The sequence below is a fragment of the Pygoscelis adeliae genome, unplaced genomic scaffold, assembly GCF_000699105.1.
Source record: "Pygoscelis adeliae isolate BGI_AS28 unplaced genomic scaffold, ASM69910v1 Scaffold432, whole genome shotgun sequence".
Lineage (NCBI taxonomy): Eukaryota > Metazoa > Chordata > Aves > Sphenisciformes > Spheniscidae > Pygoscelis > Pygoscelis adeliae.
The window spans coordinates 204,637-219,006 of NW_008824289.1; the positions used below are offsets into that span (position 1 = coordinate 204,637).

At 59.7% G+C, this 14,370-nt stretch overlaps 1 protein-coding gene across 1 annotated transcript in view; it reads left to right on the plus strand.

The window, feature by feature from the left end:
• Positions 1-5,598: 5,598 nt before the first annotated feature.
• Positions 5,599-14,370, plus strand: part of BPI (bactericidal/permeability-increasing protein) — an 11,180-nt gene continuing 2,408 nt past the window's right edge. Inside the window, exons 1-14 of the mRNA XM_009318755.1 lie at positions 5,599-5,713; positions 6,646-6,760; positions 7,362-7,490; positions 8,244-8,399; positions 8,877-8,940; positions 10,935-10,998; positions 11,467-11,558; positions 11,712-11,888; positions 12,147-12,206; positions 12,337-12,504; positions 12,931-12,998; positions 13,224-13,266; positions 13,649-13,712; positions 14,257-14,333. Of these exons, the coding sequence (XP_009317030.1) occupies positions 5,599-5,713; positions 6,646-6,760; positions 7,362-7,490; positions 8,244-8,399; positions 8,877-8,940; positions 10,935-10,998; positions 11,467-11,558; positions 11,712-11,888; positions 12,147-12,206; positions 12,337-12,504; positions 12,931-12,998; positions 13,224-13,266; positions 13,649-13,712; positions 14,257-14,333 (1,392 nt within the window). The remainder of the gene's footprint in view (positions 5,714-6,645; positions 6,761-7,361; positions 7,491-8,243; positions 8,400-8,876; positions 8,941-10,934; positions 10,999-11,466; positions 11,559-11,711; positions 11,889-12,146; positions 12,207-12,336; positions 12,505-12,930; positions 12,999-13,223; positions 13,267-13,648; positions 13,713-14,256; positions 14,334-14,370) is intronic.

The following is a 14,370-nucleotide window of genomic DNA, read 5'->3' on the forward strand; positions in this document are numbered from 1 at the left end:
CGCCGCCCCCCGGCCCACCGAGCAGCTCCGGGCAGCTCCCGCTCCCGGCTCGGGGGATGCTACACAGCACCGGGAAAAGGCAAAGCTGTGTGTGCATGTGAGCGTGCGTGTGTGTGCCATACATGCAGGCACGCGGTATTTGTGGCGGCTTCCCTCTTTTTAAATAAACACAGGCCGGTGTTGATAGGAACCGTCAGGACTGGTTTGTATTCAAAACAGAGCGCTCGGCACGGCTCGGAGTTCTCCGTTCTGAATTGGCCTAAAAGCATAGCAGAAGGAAGGTGTCTCTTACAGCTCTTTGGGATGTTTCAACAGTTGAAGGTACCTACTTGAAGGCAGAATTGTGTGATTTAGCAACCAGAAGTCATACAAAGACAATCAGCGTAAGAGCCAAAGCCCCAGATTTGGTACATCCTGACACAAACCACTGCTGCTCTGCACAGCTCTTCAATCCCCAGGCACGGGGGCATCCAGGGCTCTCGGACGCTCTGCTCCCTGCTCAGGCTGCAGTCGTTTCCCCTGTCGTGTTCCTGGGCACGGGCTCAGGGACGGGAGCAGGGCTGGGATTGGGAACAGGACCAGGGACGGGTGGGATGTCCGCAGCGTGGGCCGCAAGCCACCGGGGCAGTCTTGATAACGAACATTTGTCCAGGGATTAGCGAGCGGCCAAAGGACACTCTGTGAAAACAAGCTGAGACGGGAGGAGGTACAGCTGGGTTGCTGGCTTGTTCGGAGGGAGGACGGCGCCAGGGAGGACTTTGCGCGTGCTTCCCATTTCCTTGGGAGCAAGTGAGAGCCCTTTCATCGCCAGTACAGATCACAAGTGCTGCAAGGGCTCAGGCACCGGCAGCCATGCCAGGTGGGCAGACGGCTTGGCCGTGGGGAGCAGGGCTGGAGCACCCAGCTGCAGCCCACTGCGTGGCTCCGGACCCGCAGGCACTGCCACAGCTCCGTGCAGGGCTGGCCCTCAGCTCAAACCTGGTCCAAGCCACCTGCCTGGGATCCTGAATGCAAATTGGGGCCTGCCGGGCCAGCTCCTCTCTTTCCCACCAGTGGCCAATTGCTCCTCTAATTGCATTAGTTCACATACGCTGCTTCAGCCTTTTTATAGTTTCCCTGAGTGTGAGGGGAGTATGAGCTCATGCTCTGACCTTCTTTAATTGCCTGGTTACCTCTGAAATGAGCCTAAGAACTTACTTGGGCTCATACACCTTCTGAAAGGCGCAGGAGCTGGGTGAAGAGGGAGGCAGCGTGGCTGACCGGGTCCCACACCAGCAGGTAGGATCCCTCTGCGGCACTGGCGAGCAGGAGGGGAAGGATGCGAAGCCAAGCCCAGTGGGACCCCACCACCCCGGCACCATGGACTGCCTGAGGGCAGCAGCTCCCAGCCTGGGCCCTGGGGTGCTCTTATCAGCTGTGCTAAACTAGCCCACCCTGCATATGCACCCGGCATGGCTGGATCCAGCCCTATGTCCCTGTAGCACCCCAAAGCAGCTCCCCGTGCCCTCCTGCTGCCCTGAGACAGCAAGGCTTGGAGATGGGAGTAGGGGTGCTGGGGACCAAGCTTACCCAGCAAAGGGCAGAGCTCCTGGGGGCCTCCCGGGTGCCCCTGCTGCCCCAGGGCCTCTGACCCCATGAGCTCACCCTCCTCTTTTGCTCCTTTTCTCCATGTCCTGTTTGTCACGAGTAGCTGCTGGGACAGGCTGCATGTGGCCTCCTGCCCTGCCCCTCTGCCGGCACAGAGCCACCATTCAGATCCCCCAGGCTCTGCCCGAGGTCACCATTCCTGCATTTTTATTTTTACTTTTCTACAAAATCATCCCCCTCGGCTCTCTGCATCCCCTTTTGTCTCCCGCGAGGCTCCCAGACCTTGTGTCACGAGCTGGCGTGCTGCGAGAGGAGCCCGCCTGTCTGGGGGTGATGGCAGCCCTCAGCGGGTGGAGAAGACGCTCTGGCTGCAGTGCTGGTCCCTGGGGGACCCCTGGGACATCACTGGGATGTTAGGGTGGAGGGAGGGTGAGGTGGTGAGCCCAGCATCGGGGACAGTCTCTGGGGCTGGGCTCCTGCTGGGAGCCTCGTTGCTTGCAGCCATGTCCCTGCACCCAGGGTCCTCGTCTGCCGGGCGCAGCTGCTCGCTGTGCCCCACAGAGCTCCTGCTTTTTTAGCTCTTGTGTCCCCGGCTGCCTGTTTTTGATGCAGTGGTCAGGGCTGGCGTCAGCAGTGACCCTGCGCTGGCAGAGAGCCCTCCCGGCTCCAGGAACAGCCGGGGCTGGGTCACACTGATCCTGCAGCTGGGAAAACAACAGCGGAGAAGCCCCTGCATGTCCCCTGGCTGTATTTTTAGATGCTGCTGGATCAAAGGTTGTCAGGGACTTGCAGATGATGGTGGGCAGTGTCAGGCTGCCAGTGATCGCGCACACGTGGGAGTGGACAGGAGCCGCAGCTCCCCCGCATCTCGATGCTGACAGTATTTTTGCTGAGCTCTGGGTGAAGTCCCTGCGGGTCTAGGGACAACCATGGTGGCCACAGGTCCTGGTCAAGAGCCTGGTTCTGTTGGTGGCAGTGAACTTGTCTTGGCTGGAAATGGATAGGGGGAGGTTTTATTTCTGGCTGTGGATTTCCCTTTTCCAAGTTTCCTCCAAAACCAGCCAGGTTGCTCTCACTTTTCTTGCCGAGTCCCCTGGGTTTTCCCCTGCGTTTCCCCAGCAGAGTGTTTGCCAGCCCACAGCTCTGCCCTGCAGCTGCAAATGAAAACCTGATGGTCGGCAGCTGCGATGCCTCTGGCACCAGCACACGCTGCCCAGGCCCCGGGGAATTCCCCAGGGCGGTTGTGGCACCGCAGGCAACAGATGCAGATAGATTTCCTTGCAGAAGGCAAATGTGACTGGGTGTCCTTGCTCAAAAAACGCCTGCCGCGCTGCCCTGCATCTGCCAAAGGCCATCCCGGGGACAGCTGGGGTGCAGCCAGCCCTTACCGGGTGCTTACCTGGGAAGGGGCTCGGTGTAGCAGCGGACCCAAGCTGGCGACTGCTGGGGATGGAGCAGAGCCACAGCCCAATGCCTGAGGTCCCGTGGGGGGCCACAGCACCCGATTGCAGGGTGGTTTGGGCCATTGCATCACACAAGAGATACAGAAAGTGCTGTGGGCAAGATTGGGAACTGCCCATACGTGCTGAGGAGCGTGTGGGGCCAGAGGAAACCCTGACCTGGGGAGCGGGGGGTGGCTTGGGGACAGCAGGGAGGGGTTCTTGACCCACAGCCCTGGGCGGGGGACAGCCAGCAGCGCAGGAGATGGACCTCCTGCAGCTCCCTGCCCTCCTGGCCTCTTGGCTCCCATCGGAAGATGGCCCTTTCCTGCACGTACAGCCTGGCAAACCCCAGCCCAGCTCCAGCAGCCCTGGGGGGACCAGTCCTTCCCCAGTGGAGCCACCTGTCAGGCGAAGTCTTTTCCGCTCCGAAGGGTCAGGTTGGGCAGGGCAGGATTTCATGCTCAACTCCCTGTTGTCATCCCTCACATGAAACCCTACCAGGACCAGCCTGCAGCGTCAGGTGTTAGATGTCGTTTCAGCTGTTCCTTGCCAAACATGAGAATGTTTGGTCAGGGTTCATGTTGTTTGAAGGGTTTTTTCAGTTCAACTTTAAAATTTGCTCAAACTCAGAAGGAAGACTTTCTAGTTTTGCTTCCTCTCTGTGTTGCTCCCCATAAAATTTCATTTCTCCTCATGGAAGAGGTTCTGGTTCCTCAGTGCTTGTCCTGAATGTCTTAAATATTGTTTCGAAACAGCCCTGCTGAGATGCTGTGTCATGGATGCTGTTTGGGGAGCTTCTCCTCCGCACTGAGCAAGACCCAGCAAAGCGCTGATGACAGGCAGCGGCAAGGTCATGGCACCGCAGAGGCTGCAAGTGGGGATTTGGCCTTTTAACTTGCTCCTCTGCTCTTGGCTTCTTCTCTCTGGGCAAAATGAGCTCTGCCCATGGTCTCCTGGCCCCCAGGGATGGATTGGGGCCAGCACTGATGGGAGGATCGCAGTCTGTGGATGCTGTCTGGGTGCCAGTGGGACTTGGCTCTTCTCTGGGCTGTTTGTCCCTCTCTGGCAGGCACCGTCAACACCAGACCTGCTGGGTTGCTGTGTCCTTGTTTTCCTGCCCTGGGTCCAAGAGCTGATGATGACTCCGGTGCCGCTGTCCAAAGCTGTAGCCAGGCGTGCAAGTCTGGTGGGTGTTTACTGTGTGTCTGCCAGGCAGCCTGCAAGTGCCCCTGACTGAAACCCTGGGGAAGAAAGGCAGAGTGGATCCAAGAGCCCCGATCCTCCACACGCCAGGTTCCTCCAGCACAGACACCCTGGGCTCCGCTCACCCTGTCCCTTGGGGCCTCCTGGGGCTGCAGTGCCGCAGGGCATGGCCATGCTGGCGGCTGTGCTTGAGCAATAGCTGCATTTCACAAGTGCATGGCTCAGGGATGTTGCCTCTGGCAACCAGGACTTCCTTGAATCCAGCATGAGATCTGCCTGCATCAGCTGCTGTGGGCTTCCTGTGCCTGGTCCTGCCGCTTCCCCAATGGGAAATGAAAGTTACTTAAATCATTTCTTCTTCCCCCACCTCTGTCCTGCAGCCTGCGGGGAGGGTCCGGCCAGCCCCTCTCTCCCCGTTGGGGATCACGGGGGTGCTGCCCCCTTGCCTCTGCCTGGCTGCACCCAGCTCCCACACCCGTCTCCAGATGTTGTGAGCCCAAGAGCTGTGGCATGCCAGGGCCCCAGAAGTGCTGCATCTGTGGCTTGCTCCTGGTGCTCCGGACATCTCCTCCTATGCACGGCTGCTCTGTGATGGAGCCCCGTGCCTGGGGCTGGAGGCACAGGGCACCCTGCTGATTTAGTTGCCCCCAGAGCCCCGCTGCGGCCGCCCAGTGCAGGCAGGGGCCCCTTCACCAGCCCTGCTGGGTGTGGGGGCACTCTGGGATCTGCTCGCGTGGGGTGAGAAACCATAACTTGCTTTCTTTAGCCCTTGCTGTGCCCCAAGGCTGCTCTGTTGGTAACGTTACAACCGGTGCCTTTGGCAGTCTATGTTGTGATAGCAGCAGCTAATGCCCAGGAGCACAGAGCAGACCAGGAGCCCTGTGGGATGGGGTGGGGGGCAGCAGGGCTGGCAGACAGCTTGGGGGCACCCCGGGCTGTTCCCAGCCTTTGTTTGGCAAAGGCAGAGCCGAGCAGGCAGAGCATGCGGTGACAACATAGCCCCATCGAACACAGCTGGCAGAGCGGAACCTGTGCCCGCAGCAGGTCTGCTTCACTGAGCACCTGCCTCTGCTGCAGGCAGGGACTGTTTGCACCAGATGGAGAGCTGAAAACTGAGCTGTCGCCTCCCAGTTTCCTCCCTGCCTGCGAGGAAAGGTGTGCCATGCCATAGGTGCGGGTGCCACCAGGGCAGAGGAGTGGGGCAGTGGCCAAGCAGGAAGCCCTGGGGCTCTGGGGGACGCCCCGTGCGGGCTGCGGCAGTGGCTTTGCACGCCTCCCTCGCCCACAGTTCCCGTTTTGGCACAGATATAAAGGTGGTGTGGGCAGGGAGAGCCTGGCAGCAGTGCGGCACCACGGGGCAGCCAGGATGGGAGCGCAGAGCCTGGCGGTGGCTTGTGGGGTGCTGGCTTTGTGCCTGGCACTCACCGGGGCCACTAACCCTGGCTTCGTGGTGAGGATCACCCAGGCGGGCTTGGACTATGGTGGGTTCAGCTTCTGATTTCCCTCCTTGCAGGTGTGCTGGTGGCCAAGGTGCAGAGCTGGGTGCTCGCTTGGGGAGCGTGGGGTCCTGGGGCAGGATGGGGGGAGCCTCGGCCACGGGTGCCAAATGTACCATCGCCTGGGGCTTCCCACTGGTGCGCTCATCTGCCCCCACCACGACCTTCATGGAGCCCCTGCAGAGGGGCCCGGCCCTGCGGGGGTCTCGGGGGGGGCTGCGCCCAGGTGGTGTCTGGGAAGGCGCAGGGCTGGCAGGGTGGGAGGGTTCTGCTCTCATGGCACATGTTTGGGCAGCCGAGCCCTGAGCCCTGGAGGAGTGAGCTACGGAGGAGAGGAGGTGGGGAGCTGCAGGGGAGGGCAGTGACGGAGATGGATGGGCCCCACGCTGGTTTTATTGAGGCAGGCAGAGCCCCGGCTCCAGCGGAGCGCTGTTATGGATTGAAATACACTGTGTGAGAAACAGCTCATTTACCCGGCAGTTCTGCCAGCCACGCGGGAGAGGACGTGACTCCCCTTCCCAGATGGATGCAGGGATGCAGCACCCACTCACGCTGTGCTGCTCCCTGGGACGTGTGCTCCATCCAGCTTTGCCTGCCGGCGCTGGACATGGAGCGGCGTGGTGCCCAGGACCTCCTGAACACCTCGCACAGTGCCCAGCCCAGAGAGCGAGCACTGGGACCTCTTCCTCCTTTCTGTGCAGCCTGGCCACCACTTTCCCCTGGGGCAAGCGGGCAGCTTAGCCAGTGTGCTCACAGGGCTCTGTGCATGGAGATTAGCTTTAAAGATAGCCTGGGAGGTGGAAAGCAGCCAGGCCATTGCCTGGATGTTTCCTTTAACCTTTCGCTGTGCGCCCGGTGCATGCTCCCAGCTCCTGCAGAAAGCACGTGGTGGTGATGCTCTCCCTCTGCCCCTGCAGCCCATCAGCAGGGGATCGCGGTCCTGGAGAAGGAGCTGGCCCAGCTGAAGCTGCCGGACATCTCGGGTGACTTTCGCATCCGGCATGTGGGCAAGGTGCGCTATGAGATCTCCAGGTGAGCCCTGCCAGCACCCCAGAGTGGCTCGCTGCCCCCCGAGCCCACGCGAGGGGCAGGAGGGGTGGGGGAGGATGGGGAGCCCCCGGAGCAGCAAGGACCATCCTGTCCGCTCCACAGCTCCCTGAGATGTTGACCCTGTCCTCGGTGCAGGCAGAGATGCTCCTGCTTTGCCCTCCTGCCCAAAGGGGAAAAAGGGAACTGGGGTGACGGCATTTGGTGCAGGCGGATTTTGCGCAATTGAAGCCCAGGCGGTGGAGGTGGCCTTGCCCACGGCAGCAGGGTGCCTGTCCCCCCCCATGGAGCAGGAGCCCAGCCCCTGTGGAGATCCCAGCTCCTTGCTGCCCCGTTGCACCTCTATGCTCCCACTGCTCAGGGTTTCGAGCCGCTGTTTGGGCGGCTGCAGGGACCACGTTTCCAAAGGCGCCGCTTTGCTGTGTGCGTCCCTGCCAGGCATCGCTTTGCTGCGGCAGGACGGGAGCTGGGGATGCTGCCGGCGCGGTGGCCCCTCTCCCTCCCTCTCCAGCCGTGTGCCCGGGGGCGAGGCACCCCTTCTCAAGTGCGTTTTCTCTCATTATTTATTTATTTAATTAATTTTTAGATTGGACCTTCGCAGTTTCCACTTGCCGTACTCGCGGATTTCCCTGGTCCCCAACGTGGGCCTGCAGGTCTCCATCTCCAACGCCTTCGCCGAGGTGGATGGGAACTGGCGGGTGAAGATACACTTCATGTGCGTGCCTGGCTCCCCCTCTCCCTGCTTGGACGCTTCACTCTGTGTCTCCCTCTCTGGGTCTGGACAGGTTTTTTCCCCTCTCCCTCTCCCTTGTGTCCTGGCAGCTGTTGCTTTGCTCTCTCCAGATGTGCTGACTTGTCTTTCCTGCAGCTGGGCTGCAGCCACTGTATTCCCGAAGCACGTCTGGGAGCCCCTCACCCTGCGGGAGCCCTGCCAGGTCTCCCTCCATGCCAGGAGTCCTCAGAGCTGGCCAGGCAGTGTTTATCCTGCTTGCAAGTGGTTGGGGAGACGACATGAAAGCCATCTCCCCTCTTGTGGAACCTGGGGGTGTGAGGGACAGTCCCTCCCACTTGCTTGCACTGGGGAGCACCTTCCTGAGCACTTGCAGGGACAGACCTGAGCTGGGACTGGGGGTGGGCAGACATCGCTGCCGCTTGTACAGCCACCGAGATGGATAAAGCAGGGTAGGAGGCAAGAACAAGGTGGACGATGGAGGAGCTGTGCATCAGCTCTCCTCTCTCCCATCTCCCTCACTTGCTCTCGGCTCTCTCTATTTAAAGGTTACCTCTCCTAGTCTATGTTCCAGTGAAATTTGGTTTCCCTGAGTTTAAAAACTTTCCTGGTCTCTTCTGGATGCTCAGTACAAGGGAGAGCCTGAGCTAGATAGGTCCGTCCCAAAGGTGATTTGGGGTCCCTTCACCAGGACTTGGCACTGAGAAATGTCCCTTCCTCATCTTCCTCTCCCTGCAGCCGGGACCACGGTTCGTTTGACCTGAAGGTGGAGAACATCTATATCAAAATCAACCTGAAGCTGGGCAGCGACGCCTCCGGGAAACCCACCATTGACACCTCTGACTGCAGCACCCGCATCTCCAATGTCCGGGTACACTTTTCGGGCAAGTTTGGGTACGTAACTTTACCGTGCAGGCCCACAAACGCTGTGTGTTAGCCTGTCCACCATGGGACGTGGCTTCCAGGCCCTGGTGCAAGAAATAAGACGTTGGCATATCTGCAGTCCCTTGGAGGCTGCCCCTTCTGCCCGCAGGCTGCCTGCACTGGCACACCACTAGTCAGCTGTCTCTGGACGCTTGTAATATGCTTCTCATCCAGAGAGGCAACTGGATGAACTTAAATCTGGCCTGAATTTGTCCTGCTGTGGCTGCACGTTTAAGGGAGATTTAAGGCAGTCACTAGACTTGCGTGCACGTGGTTTACAAGCAGATCCATTTGCAAATGTAAACCCTGAGGCAAAGCTAGACACCAAACTGGTATGGGAACGATGTTCCCCAGTGTTCCGGAATCTCTAGTATCTCCCTTTCCTGGCAAATACTTCTGCAGCAGCCTCTGAGCTAAAGAAGGACTCCTCTCTGTTGTTCTCTGCAGATGGCTTTATAACCTCTTCCACAGCGCTATTGAGTCCAGGTTCCGGAAGATCCTGGAGAGCAAGGTACGTGAGTGAAGGAGGGCAGAGCTCTGGGTTTTTCTGGTGGTCTTTAGCCCTCACTTGTAGCTGATGTGCTAGAAGGATCAGAGGGATTTAACTAGAGCCAGAGCACACGGGCACGTTGCCGTTTTGGTGAAAACCAGAGGAATGGGCATCGCTAACTGCAGTCCCTGCAGCATCATATGGCTCGGGCTGAATTCGAAACCTGCAGCCTTTGCCAAAGCCCAGCGTAATTGGTTCCTAATTAACAAAGACTTTTCTTTCCATGTGGTCAGTTAATTAGATCTTATGCCTCGGCCAAACTCACTGTAACAGAGGAAACCTGATCAGAGCTGTCCTTTAAATGGCCGCACTCCTGTGTGCTTTGGGGAGCAAGGGGGGAGAAATTCTCATTGCTGGATTTCAGATGCCTGCCGTCTTGTTTTAACGGGATGCATCAGGGAGGCCCTGGTACCGTCCACCCGGTACAAAAGCCAACATACAGGAGACCTGCAGCAAGACATGGAAACAAGCTGTTAGCTATAATTACTACAAGCCTAACTGGCACGAGTTACAGCCTCCCTGGATGTGAACCTTGCTCAGGAAGGAAGCAGTTGGAGAACAGGCAAATCCCACTCCTGCAGCAGATCCCACCCTGCCTGGGCGCTATTCCCGATGCCAGGTAGTGGCTTTCCCAAAGCCTCTGGGAGCGGTGGCAGCAGATGGGCTGGCAGGAGGAGTGAAGCTGGGGCTCAGATGCCTTTTCTGCTGTTTTGCCTCCTGGAAGGAGCGTGGTTCTGGGACTCTGAGGGGACCTCTGCTTCTCCTGCAGCATGTCCAACTCCCCTTTGCCCAATGCACATTTCTCAGTGTCTTTTTCCATGTGTGAGATGGCGCCAGGGGCAATGGGCAGGAAAGGGCAGGGGCTGGGAGTGCGCTGCACCGGGACCCCAAGGCACAGCCTGGTCCCAACCCAGCTCCGGCCCTGGCAGCCCACGTCTGCCTCCTGCTCTCGCTGCATGAGCCTGGACAGTCCTCGTGCCCCAGTGCCAGGGGCACCCGGTCGCTGGGAGACCCCGGTCACTGGGATCAGGGCTGTGTTTGTCCATCTGCAGCTCCGTCCTCCCAGGCAGCGATGGGGCATTTCCAGGACAGACAGACGAATATCGGCTGGGCACAGGGAAAAGCAGCAACCCTCTGTCAATAAGGCCATCCCAAGGCTCTGTCCCTCCTCTTCCTCCCTGGTGCTGCACAGCCAGCGGCTACATAGCACGGTCGCTGCTCCTTCGTCGGAGCTCTGCATCTCGCTATCAGCTGCTGCAGGCTGGATGCCCGGTCAGACAGATGATGGCCTGATCCTGCCTGGCGGTTTCTGTGCTATTATGGGGAAAGCATTGGAAGAGAGCTTGTGCAGATTATCTCAGCCGTTTGCAGGACTGTGCCCTGCAGTAAATTTTTGGGGTCAGTGTTTAGCCTGCAATTAAATTCCCCACTAATGCTGAGGCTTCACCCGTGGGTGACAGCGGCAGAGGGATTTGCTTTTCTGTCCTGGCAGCACAGAGCTGTAGGAACTCAGGATAGCTCTGCTTTGCCGGTGCAATTAGTGCTCCTGCCCCTGCGGGGGTGGGCTAACTCTTTCAGTTGCTCTGCTTGGGCTAAGCCTTGGCTGCTCAGCACAATTCATTCCAGCATGGGCCGTAGGAAAAATCTGAGAGCACACGTGAGATTCCTTCTAAGGGCCTCCATGGAGCTGAACTGTGGGTGGGGAGCTTGCTGCAAGCAGATGTTTGCAGGTATAAACCCTGCTTTTATCTTGGACACTTAATTAATGTGCTGCCTGATGAGTAGAGACAAACGCCATTGTGTGCTCTTTTACTTAAGCGGGCTTTTGCAAGGAATAAAAACGGCACCGGGCAGCAAAGCAGAGAGCGCGGCTGAGGCTTTGACCCGGGGGATGTGAACCGTCCGCCCTTGGCAGAGCTGCCCTGGCTCAGCTTCGCTGCCTTTCTTTCCCGCAGGTCTGCGAGAATGTGGTCAGCTCTGTGCGCAGCGAGCTCCAGCCTTACCTCCGGACCCTGCCAGGTACGAGGCGGGGGCTGCACAGGGTTTTAGGAGCGTTTTTTCCTAGCATTTCCCAGCCGTGAGGACAGTGCTTTACCTTGTGCCCACTCCCCATTTCCTTGTATTTCTGCACCCAAGTTGAGAGCTGGGGAACACTGTATCAGCAGAGACTTGTCACTGTGCACCCCGTCCGGCGCACGCAGCCTCTGACAAGCCGTGCCCCGGAGCTGGCGGGAGCACAGCCTGCCTTAGTCAGGGGACCCAGACCGTTCCTCAGGTCCGGGAGTTAGTCTGCATGGCTGAGAAACAGAGTCGGGAGGGAAATGTGATTTTTGCTTCTAAACAGAAGCAAGCGCCCATGAAGCTGGTACTGAGCTGTGCGCCGGGAAGCCGGGGAACAGCACTGCCTGGATGTCAGCGGAGGCAATCTGCTCCCGGCTGTCCTGTGCCATCTCCCTCTCGCTCATCCGTCTGTCCCGTGTTTTACAGTCACAGCCAGGATAGATGCCGTGGCTGGCATCGATTACTCCTTGGTGGCACCCCCAACTACTACCGCCCAGTCCCTGGATGTGGACCTGAAGGTGAGAGGCTGCTGTGGGAAGCTGATGCCATGGCTGCAGGCGGGCGGGGAACCAGGTTTAGGTACCTCCTGCAAATGCTGTTTCCCAGCTCAGGTCAGCGGGTGAGTCCCACCGCCCTCTGCTCTCCTGCTTCACCTCTCTCTCTCCTCCCAGGGCGAATTCTTCTCCCTGGCCCACCGCTCTGCCGTCCCCTTCCCTCCGCTAGCGCTGGCCTTTCCCCCGGACCACGACCGCATGGTTTACTTCGGGGTCTCCAGCTACTTCTTCAACACAGCCGGCTTTGCCTACCATGGAGCCGGGGCACTGGTCTTCGAAATCACAGACTCCCTGGTGAGCAGCGCAGGTGGGATGGTGGCTGTCCCCGCGCCTCCGGGCAGGGGGTTCAATTTGCACAGGAGCTCTGGTACAGCCTGTGGTCTCGGAGGGTTCCCCCAGATTCCCCGACGAGCTGCCTGGAGGCTGAGAGCTGGGGGCTGCGGGATGGGGCTGCGGCCATCCGGCACGGCAGCGCGTTGGGGCGGGAAGGCTGATCTCGCCGCAGGCTCCGCCGCGCCGTATTGCCCCGATGTGACTGTTCTCCCCCCACAGATCCCAAAGGGCATTGACATCCACTTGAACACCTCCACCTTCTCAGCCTTCATTCCCCAGGTGAGTGGTCCAGCCCTGCCTCCCCGGAGCTCCTGCCATGCACAGCTCGGGGTTTGCTCTGTGCAAGGTGGTCTCCCCCAGGAACGGGGGTTTGTGCCGCTGTCCCTACCCTCTCCCTGCTCCTCTGCAGCTAGAGAAGATGTACCCAGACATGCTGATGAAGCTCAGGCTGTCCGCCTCCTCCGCCCCATTCCTGAACATCGGACCAGGGGGGCTCTCACTCAAGCCTGTCGTGGATATCCAGGCTTACGCCATCCTTCCCAACTCCAGCCTGGCTCCTCTCTTCCTCCTCAGCCTGGTGAGTTCAGGCACAGCCTGCGGTGGTGACTGTGGTCCTGGCTGGGCAGCTGCCAGTGCAGCCACAGCTCTGGCTGACGCGGGGAGGTCGGTGAGCTCTCCCCTGCATCTCAGCAGGGCAAAGATGGGAGTTCGAGCTGTGCCCCATCCTGCTGCCGCGTTCATCAATGCTGAGCTATTGCTGCCGAGCTCCTGCCAGGAGAGGTGCCGGACACTGTCCGAAACCAGCCCAGTCCTGGTGCAGTGGGGGTGTCCCCAACAGAAAAATACCTGAGCTGACAAATGCCAGGTTTCATGCTGCGTGCAAACATGCCCCTGGACGGGCAGTGGTCCCGCTGCGTTTTGGCTGGTCAGAGCTGTTCCCCTGGGTGTCTGGTTTGGGGTGAGGTGGGGTGAGCATTGCCAGAGCTCTGCACTCTCTCCCCAGACAGGCAACGTGTCCGCCGTCATCGATGTGAAATCCGGCCACATAGTTGGAAGCCTGAAGGTGGGCAGGTATGGAGGGGGAGCAGCGCAGGGGGCTGGCTGGGGGTTGCTTCTGTTCCGGGCTCCCAGGGACAGAGGTGAGGTGGGGAGGCCCTGGGGATGGGGACCCAGTGCAGAGGGGATGAGCTGGGGCTGGAGGGAGCGGGAACGGTACGGCCATCGACAGGCAGCACTGAGGTGGGAACTGCTCCCTCCGTTGGGACAGCCTTCACAGCACCGCTTCTGTCTGCGCAGGATGAAGCTCTCTCTGAAGCATTCGGATGTTGGCACTTTCCAGGTATGCTATTCTTGGCCATGACCAGAGCCCCCAACCAGCATGGAGGCGAGAGCCTGCTGGGGGCCAAGGAGAGGGCTCATTCCCCCCTGCCCCCCAACACGGGACCTGGGGGTGCACCCAGGACCCCACGCTGACCCCATGGACGCCTCCTGCCTCAGCCTGCGAGACTGGGAGAGGATGCAGAGCCAGATGCCATTGCCTTTCTCACCCCTATGCTTCCTACCTCGCCAGCGTGGCCAGACAAAGCCGCTGGCCTCTGGCGAAACGTGTGCCCATCCCAGCTCCTCATCTCTTTTTCTTCTCCTAATTATCCCCCAGTGCCTGGTCACCTGCTGTCCCGCAGGCTAAAGCTCTTTTCTGTCCCCCTCTCTCCGCTCCCCAGGTGCGAACGCTGCAGTCCATAATGAACATATTTGCTTCCAGTATCCTGCTCCCGCGTCTTAATGGTGAGAATCTGCTGGGGGGAATGGGGGTGCTGGGGTAGTTGCCGGCCAGGTTGCTCCATCCAAGCGGGCCCAGCTCAATAATTAAATCCCTGTTGCCAAGCCTGATCTGTGGATAAAGCCTGCAGTGAGTGCAGGAGACAGCAGTAAAAGCGCCCGGCGCAGGCAGGCTGTGGGCAGCGGCGTGCGGGAGCCTTTCTCGGTGCTGTGACGTGCATCCAGCAGTGAACTCAATGGAAAAAACGAGCACGACGCACATCCTAATGCTTTCCAGACCCTCTCCCCTGCTCGCTGCTTCTCATGACTCCCCAGCAAATGGGGCCAGAGCGGGGCTGGTGGCTGCCAGGGGCCCGGTGGGGTGGCACAGCACAACGTGCAGCCCCCAGCCCCTCTGTGGAGCTTGGGAGGAATTTTCTCTGCCGACCCTGGGAGCAGCGGGGGTGAAGAAAGGGCCGGGCGGAGGAGGTGGCCGCCTGCTTTGCATGGCCCGTGCTCCCTCTTGCTCCCGTTCCCATCCCAATGTGGCCACGTGTGTTGTCTCTTCCAGCCAGGTTAGATCAGGGCTTCCCTCTGCCGCTGCCGGACAGAATACAGCTCTCCAATATCCTCGTGCGGTTTCACCAGGTGAGTGAGGAGGGGGAACACCCAGCCCTGGCCAGAG